The 21,805-nt window shown below is 42.3% G+C and overlaps 1 protein-coding gene across 2 annotated transcripts in view; it reads right to left on the reverse strand.

The window, feature by feature from the left end:
- Positions 1-21,805, reverse strand: part of tenm1 (teneurin transmembrane protein 1) — a 168,695-nt gene that overhangs the window by 50,776 nt on the left and 96,114 nt on the right. For both annotated transcript variants that reach the window (XM_061048927.1, XM_061048928.1), the window contains exons 11-21: positions 21,352-21,552; positions 19,310-19,495; positions 19,128-19,157; positions 18,873-19,019; positions 15,076-15,310; positions 12,552-12,671; positions 12,195-12,456; positions 10,102-10,387; positions 4,097-4,240; positions 3,634-3,886; positions 2,400-2,420 (exon numbers count right to left, since the gene is read on the reverse strand). In XM_061048927.1, the coding sequence (XP_060904910.1) occupies positions 2,400-2,420; positions 3,634-3,886; positions 4,097-4,240; positions 10,102-10,387; positions 12,195-12,456; positions 12,552-12,671; positions 15,076-15,310; positions 18,873-19,019; positions 19,128-19,157; positions 19,310-19,495; positions 21,352-21,552 (1,885 nt within the window). The remainder of the gene's footprint in view (positions 1-2,399; positions 2,421-3,633; positions 3,887-4,096; positions 4,241-10,101; positions 10,388-12,194; positions 12,457-12,551; positions 12,672-15,075; positions 15,311-18,872; positions 19,020-19,127; positions 19,158-19,309; positions 19,496-21,351; positions 21,553-21,805) is intronic.

Here is a 21,805-nt window from a genome sequence, read left to right on the forward strand (position 1 = left end):
TTATAAAGTGAAGATTAAATAATAGTTAAAGTATAAAACGACATACAGTGAAACTTCAATCAATAGTCCAGACGATGAAATGACCCTGCCTTTATTTGAGACAGGCGTCGATAGAAGACGGGTCTTGATTTATTTTCAAACAAACCTCATGCACACCTAAGATGGGCACGACTATACTATTGTAAATGTGTACCAAAAAGAACATTAATTAGGATGTTGATGAGCAGATTCAAGCGCAAAACACTCATTTTGGCGGCTGTGGCTCAGTGGTAGAGTTAGTCGTGTCTCAACTGGAAGGTCAGGGGTTTCGATCCCCAGCTCCTGCAGCAACATGTCCGATGTGTCCTTGGGCAAGACACTTAACCCTAAATTGCTCCTGCTTCTTTGGCGGCAGCGTATGAATGTGTATGAATGGGATTAGCTACTTCTGATGGTGAGTTTACACAGCAGCCTCTACCATCAGTGTGTGAATGTGTAGGTGTGACCTGCGGTGTAAAAGCGCTCTGAATAGTTGGAAGACTAGAAAAGAGCTTTACAAGCTCAAGTCTTATTACCATATAATTTAATCTCGCTTTGTAAAACAGCTCATTTATGCTAACCTGCGGCACAGTGGGGGAGAGAGGGAGAGACCCCTGTTAATAGAATCACTAAGGGGTGCTGTGCTGGAGCTGTGTTAACATATCAGAATGTCCGTATCTGTTCAAAGAATATACTGATACCGCGTACCGGTGTGTTTTCTCATTATCATGATGATTTAGTCCTCTCCTGTTTATAAATTTATACACAAAATATCGTGATGCTGTATCGATTTTTCCCCCACCTCTACTGGTGTTTAGAAACATTATTCTGTCGTTCTTGCACACATGTTAAAGTTCATCTTTATTTAGTGTGCCTTGCTGCTTTTTCTCCTTAATTCTTGACCCCAAAACTATTTCAAGGGCCTCGAGTTGAGACATGCCCTCATTTTTAAATGTATTATTTTATTGATCATGACATGGACTTGGCCTTTAATGGGGTTTGGCTTTAATTTGAAGTTTTGCAGTACTAGTAGATCATAATTAGGTTAAGTTTATAAGCACTTGTATTACAACTACTTTTAGCGTTTTAGCTCAGTATTAATACTCACTTCAGAGAGTTATTTAGTTATTGGGGGACTGTTTAGTTTTTAGTCATTTTAATACTTCACATATCACTTTAGCTTGCTGTTTTTAACTGTTCTCATGACTATTTTCTGGTGTTTATCTATTTAATATCGCTAACAGTTTCAATTGCTTATTCATTTGGCTAACATATTCATATATCCATTGCTTCAAGCTAACTTTGTCAAATATTTATCCAACACCTTGAGAGCAATCCTTCATCTATAGAATTTAGCAATATATTATAATAATGTCTCTATTAGCCTGCTTTAGCTGGCTGTGTGAACCTTTTCTCACTCACTCAACTGACTCATTTTCACATCTATCTCGTAGCAACATTGAGCGTTCAGGTTTAATATTTGACTCAATATGCAACTAAATTAGTTCAAGCATTATTTCTATTTAGACTAATTAGTTGAGCTACTTTCCATTTTTTCCGTGAGTCCCTGGCAAATGCAGGCTAACCCCTAAGGGTACAGGTAACCTTGGTTGGGAATCAAGGGCTTTGGCTATAAAGGATCAATTCATCACAATTTGTGCACATTCACATTTTACCTCCTGAGGCAAAATGTTCACACCCACCCATACTTAACAACCATAAACACCCTGCCAGGTTATCCTCTTTGCATGGTTGGAAACTTTGGCATCCTGGAGATACGACATCTTGAAAAATCCTCTCTCTTTCAAAGCGGATAAACCCATTCTGTCTCTCTCACAAAAACCCCCAAGCACACTTGCACAACCGGTTCGATATAACCCCTGATAGTGGAGGACACACAGACACACATGCCAACAGCCAACCACACACATACACACACATACACACACACATACACACACACACACAGAGCCTATAACATCTGTCTAATCTCCTGTCGAACATGGTGTATAGAGCTCACATCCCCACTAAGGCTCTGGGCCAGGGACCATGTCGAGGCCATACAGGGCCTCAGGCTTTCAGTCCAGCTCGGTAAGAGAGTCAAGTTCCACATCCTCCTGACTCCGAGTAATCCTCTGGAACCAGAAATCATTGACATTTTGGCTGATTTCAAACTTTTAAAAAGTAATATACCCTGAGTGAAATGTACATGAGGATTCCATCTGACTGCAGCTTTAGTATATACAGATTGTGAGGTTGTTGTCTTTGCGGGAAAAAAGGAAGTGTCATGTCAAAGCAATTATACAAGCATGCAGCATGATACATGATTAAAACATGTTTCATGCAGGTATGTAGAGGAGGTGTTAATTATCAGTTCTCACCTGTGTCTGGTGTCCCGGTTCCTGGTAACAAGAGAAAAGAGAAGAATAAAAACAATCATTTATGATGCAAACGAGAGCCGCTCAGAATTTCATCGCCTATGATGGCTCCATTTTTCCTTCATTAAGTGAAATAAGGGTTGATTTAGCCCTCCACAGTGTTTCACATTAAATATTAACCTCAACAGGAAGCTTTTTGGCATTTCCTCTCAGAGGACAAGGAGGTATCAAATACAGACACGAAGAAACCTCCATCTGAACCAGAAATATTAGTCAGAGATAAAATAATAACAGAGAATGGGAGAGTAAAGTTACATAAGGAGAACACTTTACAGGACAAATGACTGTGCAATCCCATCGAGATCCTACGCTTGAGAAAATACAGAAAATAGAGGATGTAGTGCCTGCAGCGTGGTAGGAGATATCATCGTCATAATCCACAGGAAAAAAAAAAGATATCTTTGTTTCTCACCAAAGACTTCCAGCCTCTCTCACATCCTAAAGAGGTAGATTGGGCTCTGTGATGTCTTAACCTTGTACCATCTGCTTTTGCAAGAAGATAAAAACTTCAGAATCTATTCTTTTGAGATCAAACAGATCACAACCGCAGATGTCGACCATGCCAATACCTTTTCTAAACCATATCTGCTGAGCTAATTTATTTCAATTATGCTCAAGGCAATCAAATGCTCCAAACCCCACTGCAGGAGAGCTCTACCAACACCAGTGTCCTCTTTAAACACTCTTCGGGTGCAGTCACACTAGGTAATCCGTACAAGCATGTTTGACCCCCCCCGAAGTCCAGTTTTATCTCATGCATGAGCACAAGCAAGAGCACACCGCGTGTACATGAAGTATAATCGATCCCTGCCTCCATTATCGAGAAACCCCGGAGTGATCAGGCTGTATCTGACAAAAATGACTCAAAATAAGACACAAAGTCAGTAAAGCAGCTGTCATGTACTCTGTTTGTGGACTCGGACCCGACCAGGCATCCCTTTAAAAATAAATAAATGATTGAGTCCCCGTGCATTATAAATCAAGCACACTTCATGATCACATAAATCCATTAATGTGTTGTATCAGAACATTATGTACAACAGGTAGCCGTGCTCAGGCCGGGCAAGTCCTGAAGTAGTGTGCAGGTCAGAAGTGAAATCAAGCTTCAGCACTTCAGTACGGGGAAACTGGGCCTAGTGTGAGTGCACCCCTTATTCCATACAATCACGAGTCTCACTTGAGTTCCAGTATGGTTCTTGTGTATCCATCAGGATGGACCCTGCGGATGAAGTTGAAGTCCCCCACGTAGAGAGAGCCGTCTGGGCCGCTTGCAAGAGCCACAGGGGCGAACAGCATCATGTCCCGAGCTGCTCCACTGCAGCTCGGACTGCAGGGGACGCTGCGGTAAAAACCATTCCCCATCACAGTGCTGATGACAGCAGGCTGCTGGGAGAGGAAGACGTTTTCTCCATTCCCTTTGTGAAGGATTCCTGTGGAGGAGGGAGGGATTAAATCAACACAATCAGCTTCTATTGCTGTTTGTTTTTTGCAGGCTTTAATGATCATTTCAGATTTTATTCTGTTAGAAGTATGTCCCGGCCCTGTCACCTGGACCCCTGCTTTTACCTCTTTGTTTGTCTGCAAGGGAAATGAGCTTAATCTGCATAAAGCATTACACATAGCATTTTGTCTGTTCTCACCACTGTGTATGTTGAGGGAGTGGTGTTTGTCCAGGGACCATCCTCCCAGGTCTGACGGGACCAGCTCAAATCCATGCATCAGGGCTGTCCTCCTCTCCCACTGGATAACGCCAGGACATGTCTCGTACTCATAGCCGACAGAAACTAAAAGGAACACACAAATCAGAGAGCTTGATATTTTCTGCAGTAACCGATTCTTTGTTTTTTACGACCACAGGTATGAACCTTTTAGTAGAATCAAACGGTCAGCAAGTTATGTTTAGACTTAAGACTTTTGAGAGTCATTGAGTTGGCTCTCTTTAACCTAAATGGTCACCATAGTAACTGATGACTCAGCATATAAAATGCAGGAGGTGTACGTTGACAGTTTTAGAGTTTAATCAGCTGTAAAAAAAGTGCCACCCTTTCACTTTTTCCTTCTTTGATGGTATTCCCTGTGAGTATATTTTATCACATGAGGGAAAACTGTATTTTATTTTGGAAGTTTGTTTAAGCGTACAAATAAAATGCAGTCATACAAACTGATAGCATGATGTTGCTTTTCCTCCCACCCTGAGTTTCTTCAAAAAAATCTGCCCCCCCTCCTGTCTTTGTTCTCTCCTTTTCCATGTTTTCTACAGATAAAAAAATAAACTTAGCACCACTTTAGGTTTTAAACCTTAAAGCAGATCACCAATAAACTGTATTACAATGATGAAACAGCAACTAAGAGAACAGATTTAAAAATTGATAGTTTATTAGTATTTTTTTTTACAGATTTTATCCGACCAATTACATTCATTTTACTTGGATTTGGTTGTGATTTGAACTAATCCTTCTTAATGGGACCATGTTGGATCTAGTTAATGTTCTTGGGTCAGTGTACCGATAATCTGTGTCTTTAAGTCTGAGGTTTAAGAGCTCTTAAAGATGAGGCATTTAAACAGCATTAAATGGTCAACCATATTGGGGCGCTGGTGGCGCAGTGGTTGGTGCACGCGCCCCATGTTTGAAGGCTGTAGTCCTTCAAGCCCAGGTTTGAATCCGAGCTGTGGCTTCTTTTCTGCATGTCATTCCCCACTCTCTCTCAAACATATATTTCTCGTTGTTGTACACAATCATAACTAATGTTGAAGTGTTTCTCTCTCTCCTTATTTGAAGTTACGTTGCCTTTTAGCCTTTGCAAACAAAAAGAAAATCAATAATCAAAGTTATGAAGGCCATAAAGCCTGATTTTGCTCTAAGGTTGTGTCAGCTAGCTAACAAAAAGATAGCATGGGTGTGCCCAGGTTGCTTTGTAGTTTTCCCCCTCTCTGTATTTTACACTAAAAGCAAAAGTTTGTACACTATGAAGTGGGATTTGTACACAACTTGATGGCAGACTTTATACAAAGGCCCACACATCCCCCCCCCCCCCCCCTCTCTCTCTCATAAATGTACTGTACTGAGTGGGGAGACGGATGAAAGGCCTGTAGCGAGACCTCATCATCAGTGTGTGTTTGTGAGAGATCAGTGAGAAGTGGAGGCGTAATCAGGAGGAGCCTGTCTTCATGAAGGAGCCCTAGAATTAGCTGCTTGGCCTCTTAGTTGTAATGATACACTTTCCACTGCAACTAACAACAGCCTTTTTTTTTCTTTTGGCTTGGCAGGATGAAAAATGTTCAGACAGAGATGTACTACCTCAGACTTGGAGTCGGTTTAAAAGAAGTGAGTGACAAAGCAGTTGGAGGTCAGCTTGATAAGTTGTTTGTATAAAACATGTGGATACGTTTCTCGTACAGTAAGGCACATGCACAGATTAAGATTTGCTTTGAGTGGTGAAGACTTTTATTTTTGGTTTTTGAGGTGTTGTTAATCTAAAGGGATAACAAGTCTTTGCATCTTTCCAACATAAGTTTGAAATCTGTATAATATAAGCAGTAGGAGTTTGAACGCAGCACATTAAACTCAGTGATACTACTTGTGATAACATTTCTTCAATAAAGTTCATGATATGCTGCACAATAAGGACAGCTTGACGTGTCTGACACAAAGTTGGGAGAAGAACAGTCGTTGCTGTCAGTCAGTGGTTGCACTGATCTTTCTTTAACTCGCTTCATAGTAAATCAACACGCCTGTGAATTGGCAAGCACTCAAGGGGGAGCAGGGAGCAAAGTCAGCACATATATACCAGCAGATGTGGTGGAATACGCAATGAGGGGCGCTCACGTTGTGTACGAACTGAGGAGATTCCCTTTAACACAGAGAGAAACTCTCCGCAGGCTCACAGGCCCCGACTTAAATCTTCTACTCAATGGGTACAATCAATAAAGTGATGGGGAGGGAAAGTAATGGGTGATTTGGGACACTGGGGATTGTTAAAGGGGAAAAAGGAACCATATAGTGTCAGACCAAAGTTCTTAGTTCGGGAACTATCTCTGAGTGCATTTAAAAGGTTCATTTGTTTCAATTGTGTGCACTCTGATAGGCTTGTGATCCTGTGTTTTCAAAGGACATAAAAATACCTTTGAGGAACTGGCTTTAAATGTGTTATTGTACTTTATAAAATAAGAAGTGACAGACTAGAGTAGTGTCATATCGGACTATTAAAGTCCCCCTCTAAAGAAACATCTTCCATGGCCTGGAAACCAGTCCGTCCTGAAGAAAATGCATTAAAAAGTCTATAAATACAAAGCCATTAAAAGAAAGGACAATAACCTGACTTTATTTGCAGAACAAGGCATTTCCAGGACAAAACGGGCAAAGCAATCTCAAAGGGAAAGTGTCAGTGTATCGAGAACTGCTTCACAGCCGAATATTGCTGTAGCTATATTTCATGAAACGACACAAATACACACACATATATACACACACTCTCTCTCAAAAACAGAATGAATGCACATTCAATATCTCACAGGTGAAGGCTTTCATTCCCCTCTGCAGAAGCCTCAGGCAATGTGTTCTCCCCAGCACAAAAAAAGAGAGCATGAGCTCCGTTCCTCATACTCTCTGGCTGTGTGCGAGAACATGGAGGGTCTCTGTTTGCTCACACATGTCGGCTTATGTTTGTGTGTCCATGTGTCATAGTGCCAACAAAGACAGGGAACCATTAACATAGGGAGTCAAGAGGCTAGTGTGAGCTTCAGGCAGAGGGAAACAAAAAAGGAAATATCATTTTTAAATAACGTCCGATAAAAAACGATTCTTTTATCTCCTGTTTAAGCGTGCTGGAGCATTTTTCTGTTTTGGTTCAAGGGGACAGAATTATAGATTTTAATGGTTAACATATACAGGGGGGGAAAGTGCTCTTCTTAAGTATGTTTGCCTGACTGAACACCTTCACCTCGAGTAAACTTTGAAGAAGGTGCTTAACATAACTGTCAATAGCAAACTAGTGCCCCAGAACAGAACAACAACGTTTTATGGTTTTCAAAATGATCATCTTCTGCACTTCAACAGCTGTATGAAGAATTTTCACACTGTTTTCTTTTACTCTCCTTGGATTTTTCCTGTAAATCTGGTATTCTCTCTCTTTTATAAACAGAATCTCTGTTTTGGTGTCACTTGGGCACCCTGACATTTCTTCGCCTGTTTTGATATCTTTGTGAGGAGACGGGCAGTTGAGGGTCTTGGGATGCCAATCTAAAAGCGTACTCCACTCCTGATGAAAAAAAATAAACCCTCAATCTCACACTCTTTTCAGAACAAGTCGACATGCAGCTCCACCTTCATGTTCCATTATAATTTGTTTATCAAAAAACACAGAATTGACTTGTGACGTCCTGCCCTCTCTGCCTGCATGTGCTTGGTTTGATTGGTTTAACTTCCTGGCTCAGCAGCCAATAGGCAGAGTCAGGAAGGACATCAGGAAAGTGGCCATTTCCGAAAAGTCAGAGTTCAGTTAGAGTGCGGACTTTTCAGTCGGAGGTTTTAGTATACTGAACCCTTGTGGCATTTTTTGGGTCCACCTCAGTAGACTGAACATTTCAGTATTGATACTAACTTCTGGGTTTTGTGCAGTATGGTTTGGATGCATCCTTTCAGGAAACAAGTCGTATTTTAACACCCACAATGCTGTGCGAAATTAAATGTAAAAACTCCAAATCAAAACAAACGAGGATGGGAAAATAAAACCCCCAAAAAACAAGGATGGGTGCGGCCGGATTGGGTAATGCACCTCGTGAAGTTTTGTATTATTTTCTGAGAACATTGTGCATATCACATCTGAGTCTGAGTGACAATAACATGAGGCGGGCTAATGACGCCACTTCCACACTGAATGAATCAGACTAAGTAGGAACAAATATCTGCCTACTGAACAGTAGGTCCTAACAGTATACAGCACGGATAGAAGGGACTGTCTACAGTCAGATTGTGTAGGCACTTTGAAATTTGGAAGCACCAAGGTTAATCAGGCCTCATCTTATCTAAGAGGCTTCCACTTCTCTCTCTCTCTCCTCTCCACCAGCTGGTCTGGTTTTGTTTGCACTTCACAACACTCTCCACTCATCCATACGCTGCACTCATGACTGATTTATCAGTTTGAAATATTCATGATTGTTTTAAGTTTCGTTTAAAAAGGAATTCACTTAATTTAAAGCTTGTTTCTTGTGTGATACCCTTCTTTGTGACTATATGAGCCAGTTCATGACAGTCTAGAAAGTACTTAAGAACAGACCAGATGGATATCTAACTACTAACTACAGAAAATCTACCACACCTGTCAGTTGTTTTTTGCCTCAAAGATGTTTACATGCATGCACTTCACTTATTGCGTGCATGCACACATTCAGGGCGGACCAAGCCTCCAGCTAAAGATACATTTCACACATGCCAGGAACTATAGCGAGGAAAAGATCAGGGGAAAACATGAGTGAAGAAAAAAAGAACAAGGGAGAGCAGAAGAGAACAGGAGTGAAGTAACAGGGGAGATCAGAGGGAATGGAGGAAATAACAAGCAGAAGAGAAGAGAGGGTTCAGGAGAGGACAGGTACACAGGAAACATAGTGATGATAGAGAATGAAAAGGGGGCTGAGGGAGGGGGGATAAGACGAGCGAGGGGGAGGTGGGTCAGAAAAGCAGGGCAAATAAAAAAACGGGATCACTGGAGTTGAGAAGAGGTGAGAGATCAGGACAGAGCTGAAGCCGATGAAATGCAGCTCAAACAGATAAGGAGAGGAGGGTACGGATCAGTAGGAGAGAGAAAGCCTCGGGATGGAGAGATGCAATCTTTGTATGAGACCATGCACTCAGGTGGACAAAGCTTCTGGTATGTCTGCGAGATACCTCAGCGCTTAAGAAAAGCTCTCCAACTCCACTGTTTGTCAACAACCGAGTGGTGAAAACAGATAGCGGAGACATTACATCTGAAATGACCTATAGGAAGGCTTAAACTAGCTGTTTATGCCAAAATGAACCAGAAGTGCAAAAAAATGGAAAAGGTATATATCCAGCTCTTCTCTTTTTAAACAGGTGAAAGAGGAAATTAGGGAGAATTAAACTACATCAGGCTACGTTCAGATACCAGTGTTATATACAGATTTAGATCTAGTGTTATAGTCAGTTCTGTCCAGAGTCTCCCTTCCATAACAGACCCTCACCTTAATGATCGTTACTCGACAATCTCTAAGTAGAACTATCCATCATCTCATTGCTCTTCTCTACTGTCAGTGGTGAGGATTTTGAGAGTTGGAGCAGGGTCTTACCTGCTTGCTTTTTCGCACATTAAATGCCATGCCCACAGCCACAAATGCTAGCTAACATGTTGGCAGTGTGGAGGTTAGGTGCTCATCAGTATTGTTAGGTTTATTTGGATGTTAATTATGGGATTGAAAAATTGACATTGTGAATATTATTTCTGATTGACTCTGGATTCAATGATTCATGATTTTCATGTGGTTAACACGATGTTCACTTATGTTGGCCAAATATTCTTCCTGTGATCTTTTACTTCAAATGGACAGGGACAGCGGGAAGATGACAGAATATTAAATCAGTCAAAGATCTTTTATAATTTTCCCTTTAAGTTAAGATGTTTTTCTACCTACCTGTTGCATAAGTGAGACCCCAGACCTCCTGCCCATAAACGTCAGTCTTGTTCCAGACCAGCCTGTGGACCAAGCCCGGTCCGGCAGGGTACCATCGCTGGTACAACCGTCCCTGGATGGACGCACGGACGTGCACCTTAGAGAGACCGCCGAGCGGGGAGATGGGCGACGACGGGGAGGGGGGTGTAAGGAGTATGCGCAGCAGAGAGAGGTAGCCTGCAGCTCGAGTGCTCAAATAGTTCAACTTCACAAAAGCTCCCGGGATTGAAACTTCTTCCTGCACCGCCTGAGGAGAACAAGACGGAGAGCAGAGTGAGAAATACAGGTGATGCACAGAGGATTAACAAGAAATGAGACGGAGAGAATAATATAAAAAGTCATGGAGATTTATTAGTACTTTGTATTTCTATAATGAGCTGATGTAAGAAGTGCCAGTGGCAGGTACAGGATGAAATCACTCACACAGTCAGGTGCTCTTAATCTACCAAAGACGCTTTAATAATTATTACAAAATGATTTTTAAACAATGACTTCTGTCTTTCTCTTCTCAAGAATATATTTTTAACAAATGTAATTAACTTGGTGAACATAGTAACATGTTTTTTTAAAAAGTAAATCTATATTTAAAAGTTTATGTTCATAGAACTGAGACCTAGTCCACACGAGGCAGGTATTTTCTAAAAGGGAGCCTTTCATACACACGCAAACAGCGTTTTAGGTTCCTGAAAATGCTTCTTTTTTTTTTTTGTAAAACTCCTTCCATGTTCAACAAGGTGTTTATGTGTACACGGGGAAAACTGAGTGTTGATCTTGTAACGTCAAACTGTGCGCTGGTTTCTCCTCCGTTTGACATCATTGTGCGACGCTGTCACTTCTGTCTACATGAGATTAGTACGGCAGCAGACGTAACCAAAGTAGTGCTCCCACCATGTTGACGGGCAGAGGCGCCTGAATGGACACTTTTGTAAAAGGAAACGGTCATTGCAGAGGAACGGTGAGAACATTTTAGCATGTCAAGGAAATGGTTTTTGACTTGGCGTGCTCATGACATTAACAGTGTGTTTTGCGTTTTCATATATATAAAGATGTCTTTGAGGATTTAGTGATCGTGGACAGGATTGTTTGTTTTTTTAAACAGAGGAGGAAAACGCTTTAGTTTAAAAAAATACTCGCCTTATTGTGGACTAGGCCAAAAGGATGAGCAACAAAGTGATGCTGGACTCTCTGATCATCTGTTAATCAGCTGTTTTGACAAACATTTATTCATCCACTTTAATATCTTCTTGTCTAAAATCAGATTTAATTTGAAGATTTACTTTTATTAAATAACCTCCAAGATGACTATCGCCGCCACATTTTCATCAAAGGGCTTTCAGGCTTTGATTCCATTATCAACACAGGTGAATTCAGTCAGTTCTGCTCAGCTCGCTGGGAACACTGAGTGCTGTTCCTCCTTTTTTCTTTGCACACTGCCTGTTTGTCCCGAGGTGTTATTTGTCATGAGGATAAAATGTTCCTTCATTATGATGCTCTATTCATACCAGCGCCGCTGATTCTGTAAAATGAGCTTGATCTTTGAAGTGAGGACGATGTGTTGTTGATGTGAGCAATACTATTTACAAGTCAAAACTTCACTTTCTTGTGCCACAAAAGGGATCTTGTGACCATAGAAAAGATTGGATGTGACATTTGCTGCGGTCTGTTGTGTGTCAAGGTAAAAAGAAATGGATTCTCTGTATACCAAGACTTGTAATAAGCTCAGGATGAATTTTGTAACACTGAAAAAAAATCTTTGGAGTCACATTGGAGAGTTTGTTTAGAATCACAAGTCTGACCTCCTCATCTGACCTTCAACCACCTCATTTGCTAAGGTGGAGAGGAAGTTTATGGATGGAGAACACATTTGCATTTCTTTTTTCATTTTTTATTTACATGATGCAAATCTGGACCAGGCTAAATTTACAAAACCCTGTGAGACCGGGTAGGTTTGTGGTTCACCTGTTACAAATTGAGCCTTCGCTTCATACTGCCTGTCATCTGTACACACAAAGCTGTGCATTGTTATCTTTTACACAAATCAAGTATTTTTGTACCTGTAGCTCGGGTACTGCTGGACCCTTCTCCGCACATGAACCTGTATATCTTGGAAGCGGATAGGGCAGGACCAGCGGGTAGGGACTCAAGATACTCCTGATGTCACATTTAGGAGGTTGAGCTTCTTCTCTGGACATGGTCACCTGATCCAGAACCAGGAAGTTGTTGTTAGGGGTCCAAATGGTGCGTGTCTGCGGCAGGAAGGGTGGGCGCTGGAACATCAGGGTCATAGACATCGCTCCCAAAGTCACCAGGTCAAAACTAGATTTAAATGACAGAAAAATAAAATAAGCTTAAAGCAGACGGACAATAAGAGGAGCACATTTTTTGTGTGTTTAGGCTGTGGGTGTCTTTACCTCCCATCCTGCCTGCTGATAGTGTAACCATACTCTGGATGTTGGGGGAAGGTGATGTTGACTCCCACAAGAGGAGAGCCGTCTTGCAATGCCACGCTACCTCGAATCACAGCCGCCCGACTGGAAAAACAAAGGCAGGAAGCAGAGAGAGAGAGAGAGAGAGAGAGAGAGAGAGAGAGAGAGAGAGAGAGAGAGAGAGAGAGAGAGAGAGAGAGAGAGCAGAAGGGAAAGAGGTACACAAAGAGAGGGAGAGGTGACAGGTTTACAATGATGGAGAACATAATCATTGTTTGGAGAGAGAGGCATATTGTGATGGGCTAGCCAAACGACCTTGTGCATGAAGAAAAAGCAACTGGGTTTATTCCGCTCAGAACAATTCCCTTCTTTCACACTGAGAAATCTGCCAGAGATTGCCAGGATACAAGGACCATAAATATAGCTTCACCCACAGTAAAACCTTTCAACACCCTGTCATATGAAAACGAAAATCTCACATCATGTTTATATTACACTGACAGTGGTACCTGCAGCAAAAAAGAGGCTGTGTTGTTCTTTAAATAGCCCTTAAGCTATCAGTCACATCGACTGTTTTGAAATATCCATCTTGATTTTGTGTGTAGAGTGTAAAATACACTGCTTAAATCTAGAATAATCGTGGAACTGGTCAAATGAAGATGGATTAAGACAGACATGAGTTGAGCTCACACACACACACACACACACACACACCACACACACACACACACACACACACACACACACACACTCACACACACACACTCATACACACACACACTACACTGTAGTGTGTTATATAACGTATAAATAACTTCCCTCTTGGACCAATCACAGTACACTAACCTATGGACCAATCACAGTACACTGACCTATGGACCAATCACAGTACACTGACCTGTGGACCTATGGACCAATCACCATACACTAACCTATGGACCAATCACAGTACACTAACCTATGGACCAATCACAGTACACTGACCTATGGACCAATCACAGTACACAAACCTCTGGACCAATCACAGTACACTAACCTTGGACCAATCACCATACACTAACCTATGGACCAATCACAGTACAGTAACCTATGGACCAATCACAGTACACCAACATATGGACCAATCACAGTACGCTAACCTATGGACCAATCACAGTACAGTAACCTATGGACCAATCACAGTACACCAACCTATGGACCAATCACAGTACACTAACCTCTGGACCAATCACAGTACACTAACCTATGGACCAATCACAGTACAGTAACCTATGGACCAATCACAGTACACTAACCTATGGACCAATCACAGTACACTAACCTCTGGACCAATCACCATACACTAACCTCTGGACCAATCACAGTACACTAACCTATGGACCAATCACAGTACAGTAACCTATGGACCAATCACAGTACAGTAACCTATGGACCAATCACAGTACGCTAACCTCTGGACCAATCACAGTACACTAACCTCTGGACCAATCACGGTACACTAACCTATGGACCAATCACAGTACAGTAACCTATGGACCAATCACAGTACACTAACCTATGGACCAATCACAATACACTAACCTATGGACCAATCACAGTACACTAACCTATGGACCAATCACCATACACTAACCTATGGACCAATCACAGTACTGTAACCTATGGACCAATCACAGTACACTAACCTATGGACCAATCACAGTACACCAACCTATGGACCAATCACCATACACTAACCTATGGACCAATCACAGTACTGTAACCTATGGACCAATCACAGTACACTAACCTATGGACCAATCACAGTACTCTATTTGTTCTGTTTCATAAGAGGGATGTATGAAGGATGAGATAGTTTCGCCGGTTGGCTGCATTGCCCCGTTTGTTACTGCCCTGAAAGCTGCCATCGATTTTCCCTTCTGAAAAAAAAACGTCCACATAATTAATTAATTTGTTTATTCTGGGGGTGAAGCAGGGGAAAAAAATGCACTTTGCCATATTTCAGGGGAGTATCCCAGTTTGTTTCTAATCTGAACTTTCTAGGTCATCCTCGTGTTGGTGAGTTGTTTTTTTCCCTCTCTTAGATTGCAGTAAGAGGACTCTGAAAAATTAATGGTGACACCTCATGACTGGTGTAACTGAGAGATACATGAAGCATGCATATGTAACAAACAGAGTATACAGTTGTAGCCTGATACAGATACTGAAGGACAATGCACTGCCTGCTCATCTCCAGGGGAACATAGACTGCTATGATGTTTTCAGAGGCATGTGCTCACATTAAGGTCTTTATTCACATGCAAACACACACTCATTAAACAAATATCAGGTAATGGAGGATTCAATGCATTAACACAGATGTATTCACTTCATGATCGACTTCTCCTTTAACATGGTTTACATGCGGAACAACTCAAGGACACAGATGTCGTAAGAAAACAAATACATGGAAGCATTGGCATGCACACACACACACTTGCAGGCACAGGAGAAGTAAACGAGCACATACCTGGTATCAAAGGGCACGTCTCCAGGGAGAGTGTGTGTGGCTGCTTTGCCAAGGAGGAAGCGTATGCGGTGGTAAAAGCTGTGAGTGTGTGTGTTGGTGGGCGAGGGGGGCGTGGTGGGGGGCAGCTGGCTCTGCTTCAACAGGGCCAAAGGGTCAGCTGAACCGTGACACAGAGGGTCGGAGCCGCAACTCAGCTGCTCACAACAGTCGGGGTCCACGCAGTCCACCAGGCCGTCTGAAAGGGAAAGGGAGACACAGATTTACACGAGAGAAAAGAAAGCTGGAATATGATCATTTAGACATTCATCTCTTTTCTCACTGTAGCTTGTTTGGAGAGCGCTTACATTTTTGCACTTAATATAGGTGAGCCTTCTAAATCTTTATTATGCTGATTTAATTACCTACTTAATAGATGTGAGTGACTAAAGGGGATAAGAAGAAGTTTAAATCATAAAGGCCATGGTACTGTATATATCTGCACCGGAAAAGCCCATAAACCTCACTACTCATTTTGAGACTGCCGGCCGGCCGGTGAGAAACTCCACTGGGGTAATCTAATCTACAGCAATAAGCTGCTCATGCATCATCATTATAACAAGTATCAATCAAAAGCAATTCATTAGAGGCCATCACCATACAATTAAAGCATCTAGTGCTATAAATCAGCCCTGAATCAGCAGCATTCTTCCAACGTGAACTCTGGAAGTCTGGCGTAAACAATGAGCCGCACACACACAAAGCCAGGCGGCAGGTAATAGGGGCCCGGCTGGCATTTGTGTTTCCTATTTCAAGCCTGTTTCTGAAAAGGCAGGAAACAGTGCTGACATTTAAATGCATCTGACCACAGAGTGCAGAGCCAAAGGCCAACAATATTCTATTATAACCTCCTCCTACAAAGGTAGCATAGTACAATGCTTGATTTCCATAAGATACACTGCTTTGTTATTAATTGAATTTCTCACACCATTGTCATTAAAAGAGCAGGACAGGTTTGTCTCTTGTTATGCAGGCGTTCTTGTTAATTGTTACAAACAAAGAAGCAGAGCATTTATTTTTTTTGACACAAGTAGTACCTATAAATATGTATGTGCCTGTGATTACTTTGCCTAGTGCGAGCAAAAATAAAAAAAAAATCAAGAGAAAAAGAACAATACTCCTCGCTCTCATCCAGGCAGGATAATTGAAACTCCTTCTTCAAAGTTCCTCTTTATTCTCTGATTACTTGTGATAGCATCTTTCCATCTCTGTCTATCTTCAGAGACAAAAAGATTGCTGTGAGAGAAGCCCATGAGAGCCTTCAGTGTATCTGCCAATTAAGGCAGAAGGCCGAATAGTGTAGCAGAAAATGATGGTATTTGAAAGGCTCTGCAGAGAGGTAGGATGGAAAGATAAGAGAAGTGTAAATGGTCTCCATGCGGCTTTGTTAGTCATTCTCCAGCATAATCATCCCTAAGCTGAAAGGTTTAATACCTGCAGCACTGACACTAGAAAAAGTTGATCAAGATTCATATGGCATTATATTTCCATTTAATGCCATACAGGATGTATATTCCTCTTTGCATAAAGTGCCATATACATTTTAATGCATTTTTTTTGTTTGACAGAGAAAAGCTGTCCCTTCATCCACCCACTCTGTAACCTTAGCCAGCTCACGCCGACACATGGGAGATATAACGTCAAATCCAAACACTTATAGAAATGTATTAAAAGGGAAGCCTAGCAGTTCATTATGTCACTTCAACAGGAGACGGTTAATAAGCAATGGCTGAAGTATCCTGACTTTAGTTCAAATAAGCGTCAAGCTATGTACACAGGGTCCTACACTTCCCATAATGCAACCAATATCACAGACTGTTCGACTCTGTGCCTGTCAATGGCTAAGTCATTTAATGAAGAGTCAGACATTTTGGGAAAAACAACTTCATCCGCTGCTTGCTCATTTCTGCTGCCACTCATCAGTGCTAGGGCGCCGCCAACCCACTCCCCACGAGGAAAATGAATATGATTATTTTAATCAAAATTAGCTTTCAATAAAGGCTAGACATACATGTTCAATTTTAAAAGGTAAAGTTAATATTGATTAGTTATTGACTCAAATGTATTATCTGCAATCAAAATGTAGATTTAATCTAATGTTGCTAACTGGTGTTTTCCAGTACGTTAGTCTGGGCCTCCATCGACTCCCTTTATGAGTTGAGCGCATTACACACCACCACTCAAAAGTAGGCAGCAGAGGTATACTCCCTTTGATCTGACACAAAGAGCGAGTGTCACTTCATCGGAGCATTGGCTGTTGATGAAGATGGATCAGAGCAGCAGACCAGACTAGCAAAAGTCAGCAGTTTTTTTCAAGTTCGTCTCCACAGACTTTAGGAAACATATGCCTGTGAGTACCAATGCATAGGGGCGGCTGTGGATAAGTGGTAGAGTCGGTCGTTTCTCAACCGGAAGGTCAGAGGTTTGATCCCCAGATCCTTCAGCCACATGTCTGATGTGTCCTTGGGCAAGAAACATGACCACAAGTTGCTCCCGCTGCGTGTGAGCGTGTATGAATGCTTAGTTACTTCTGATGGTCTCACTACATATCAACCTCTACCATCAGTGTGTGAATGTGTAGGTGTGACCTGCGGTGTAAAAGTGCTTTGAGTAGTCAGAAGACTGGAAAATCACTAAACAAGCTCAAGTCCATTTGGTGTTGTTTGTTGAGTTAAAAATAGATTGTTTACAGATAGATTGTTTTAAGATACATTTATCGCAATGCTAATAATTTTTTCCAGTATGTGTTAGCATTAAGCTAACAAATTTAAGATATACATCCTGGTCCATCTTTGAGAAACTGTGCCCCGTTCGGTGAACAGCTTCCACTGCCGCTCATATATGCCCACGCATACTGCAGCTATCAGACCCCCCCCCCCCCCCCCCCCACACACACACACACACACACACACACACACACACACACCACCTGAAACAGGACTACAAAAAAGAATATATGCTTTTGAGGTTTCTTTCTGCTGTTTGAAACAATTCAAACACTACTCATCACCAAACGTGGAACCACACACAAAAAAAGCTTTCATTCCCAACAAAAGCAACCCTACCCTGTTTGCAATGATGGATTACAGAACCAACTTAAAAGGCACGTCCATAAGGGACTTTTGATGGACTTTCAAAGGTAATGGGCGCAGTTGAGAGGAATATATCCTTTAGACTTGTAACATTTCTGAGAACAGCATTAGATTGGACTGTAATGGCAAGAAAATGATTGTAATGAGCAGAGCTCCTTGCTACGGAAAAGTTCCTTTCTCGTGTCTTCACCTGAGGATAGAACAACATAGCGACGAGAGTGAGCGACACACACCTCTCACCTGTCACAAAACACCTCATAACCAAAGAAGCAGGATTCTTTTTCTGCATGGTTTGCTGTATTTAGACTTGTGACAATTTCTCTGAGTGCCTTTTATCCTAGCAGGTGGTATGCATATTAGACATTTAGCTGTGATAGAAAAAAACACACACACACACACACTTGCAAAGACTTGCACATGCACACACACACACAAACCCACCCGCACACACACAAATACATATTCAGTGTAATAATGACCAGCAAGACTCTACAGGAGTCTCAGCAGGACTGGGACAGCGCAGAGAGATGAAGGGGAGGAACAATGAAGCAGATTTTCAGCAGGAGAAACAGGAGGTGAAGCGATGGACGATATGCCACAGAAAAAGAAGTGAAAGAGGTAAAAGAGAGAGAAAGAGATAGAAAATGATAGATTATGTTAGAGTGTCACCTCCGTCGTTGTCTGCTCCATCACTGCAGTCAGTTTCCATGACAACGCTGCATCCAGGCCCACTCCATCCAGTCTGGCAGACGCAGCGCCAGCCGCTCTGCTCCAGGGTACAGCGCCCATGCCCACTGCACAACCCTGGGCAGCCGTCTGAAAAGATGTGTCCCATTGTTAACACACAAATACACACATGGCCAGTCTGTTGGATTTTTGATTAAGCTAAAGGGTCACATTCAATTCCAAATAAGAATAGATTACCTTTCACCACAACGTCCAAATCGTGAGTAACTGTGGAAGGACAACAAGTGAGGATTTTAGTAAGAGAATAAATTGTAAATGGAAATTATTCCTACAACAGCGACACCTTTTTCCTCCTATTAATCATATTGATCAGAATATAACGAGGAATAATTCAACACTCCATACGTGCATGTACTCACCAATGTTACAGTGCTCTCCCTCCCAGCCAGGTTGGCAGATGCATGTCCCGTCGTGGCACTGGCCGTGTTCTTCGCAGCGAGGATGGCACGCTCTCTGGTCGCACGCGGCGCCAATCCAACCCTCCTCACACTGGCACTGGCCCTCTGAGCAAACACCATGGCTGCCACATGGCACAGGACACAGCTCTGTCGAAACAGGTGGGTGGGGGTATGCGTGAGAGAGAAAAAAAAGCGTAAGTGAGAGAATGAGAAGGAGGGGAACAAATGGTGGAATTAAATGGTGGAAGAAAACGGTAAAAGAGACACGGGGGGAAAAAAGCTAAAAATCTGAGTTGGGGGCGTGCCATTGGATATATGTGAGAGAAAAAACAAGCGATTGAAAAGGATCACCTCAGAGACTAAAAAGTCGACTTTCTCACAATGCACAATTTTTCTCACCTCTAATAGCTGAGCTCCCTGAAGGAGGGGAGGAGTGTATAGACTTATAATAACAGCCAAATGATTCCTATTTGCACTGCATATTTAAAGTACAGGGACTCCAATTCAGTTCTATTATTCTTTTCTGACATTTAGATCAGATTTGGTAGGTATGTTAATACCCTTTCTTTTTCCTCATCCCTCCATCTTTGTTTCGGTCAGCTTTCTCTTTGCAGTACTCCGTCCCCTCCCTCTCTCTCTTTTTGCAACATCACTTTTAAATTCTTTCCACCTCTTTTTGTCTATTTCTGTTTCTCTGCGCTCCTCTCTCTCTCTCTCTCTCTCTCTCTCTCTCTGCAAAAGCAAAGCCTCATCCATCAGTAAAGAGAGCAAAGTGCTGGAGGCACACAAAGACTACTTATCCAGCTGCAGTAAAAAGTTATTTTAATTTAAATATACATAGCATGGAGAGGGAGGTAAAAGTGGATTAAAGTTGGAGAGTTTTTCAGTTCTCGATTAGAAATACATTAGCTTAGCTATGCTTCAACAAGACCAGGACGTCGGATTGCTCGGCCCTTTTGATTAAAACCCCGGCAGGTAGAGAGAGGCCACTCATATCTCAGATATTCAACCACAGTATATCATTATCACGGGCTATATCACTATAATAAGGCATGCATGCACCTGAGAGCAGTAGCTAATGCCAATTGCCCGCAAATCATTGGTGTGCATGGTAAAATGGTTCCCTCCCATCCCCAGTGTTAAGTTAGTGTGGTGGAAACGGATGAAAGTCAGCGCTATAATGGCTCTTTTCCTCTCAGTCAGGCTACACTGCAAGGACAAGGACACTCTCCTCACGGTGTACTGCAGAGTACTGCATTCTATACTTTAGACACCAGTACATGTGCTTCACTTTCATGATGCAATGACAAACAGCCCACAGCTTATTCTTACCTATAGATATAGATCTACTTTCTTTTAACGCAGGCAGGGTGTATCAAGGTAGAAAGAAAATATTTTAAACTTTTTTCTATATCTTTAACATCTACTAACAAGTATGTAGCATGCAGGTAAAGGAGTATGCAATCAAAATCAGCAAGCTTCTACAAAACAATCTGAGTGTTCCTCAGAGTCAGAGTGTCTCGAAGGCCTCGCGGCAAAGGGAAACTAAGAGGCATTTTCCCTTTTTCTCGCTGTCTTTTCCCCCCTCTTTTAGCTGAAGGGAATATGTCACTATGTGTTTTTAAGTGTGTGTGTTCACGCAAATGATCGTAGATGTTCTTTTGTGCTTGAGTATATGTCTGTTAGAGTATAAATGCACAGTACAATAAGTGCTATCGGGAGGGGAAGGGGGGCTCCAGAGTGCTGCTGTCAGACAGTCATGAGGGGGAAATCTCATTTACAACCAGCATGAAGAGAGTGTGCAAAAAAAACACAACACACACAACCTCACACCCACTTCACAGAGTGGCTCCAATCCATATTTCTCTCTCATGTCTATCAAATCCCCAGAAAATAGTATCTGGCAAGACCATTCTTGCTACAAGAACACTGAAAAACAAGTGATGTGCAGTTGCAATTTTGGTTGTTTTTTGAGCGGGTGAACAATAATCCTGGGGTCTTACCAGTGTAGCAGTCGGGTCCAGTCCAGTTGGGCTGGCAGGCGCAGGTGTCTGACTCAGGGAGATAGGTGCCATGTCCTGAACACTGCTCCTGACAGGCTGGCAGCGGATCATCACAGCTCACTCCTGCCCAGCCTGCCGAGCACACACACTCCCCTCGCACACACACGCCGTGCCCTCCACATTGAGGGTCTACACAGTCCACTGCGGGGCGAGAGAGGACAAAAGGGAAAGCAAGAATGAGTAGGAGGTGAAGGGAGGGAGTGCAAGGGCGGAGGAGAGGAGGGGCTCATGGAGGGGGGGATGCCTGCCTCATTATAATCATCAGTTCACCGAGTATGAAAGCAGTGTTCTTTGCATCCCATCCAGGAGTTAACAACCCTCGCTACAATCCCTGTATCTGTTCCACAACATTACACTTCATAGGACACTTAGAACTGAGGCTTTGATAAGGGGT

This window comes from Labrus mixtus, chromosome 10 (assembly GCF_963584025.1).
Source record: "Labrus mixtus chromosome 10, fLabMix1.1, whole genome shotgun sequence".
Taxonomy (NCBI): Eukaryota; Metazoa; Chordata; class Actinopteri; order Labriformes; family Labridae; genus Labrus; species Labrus mixtus.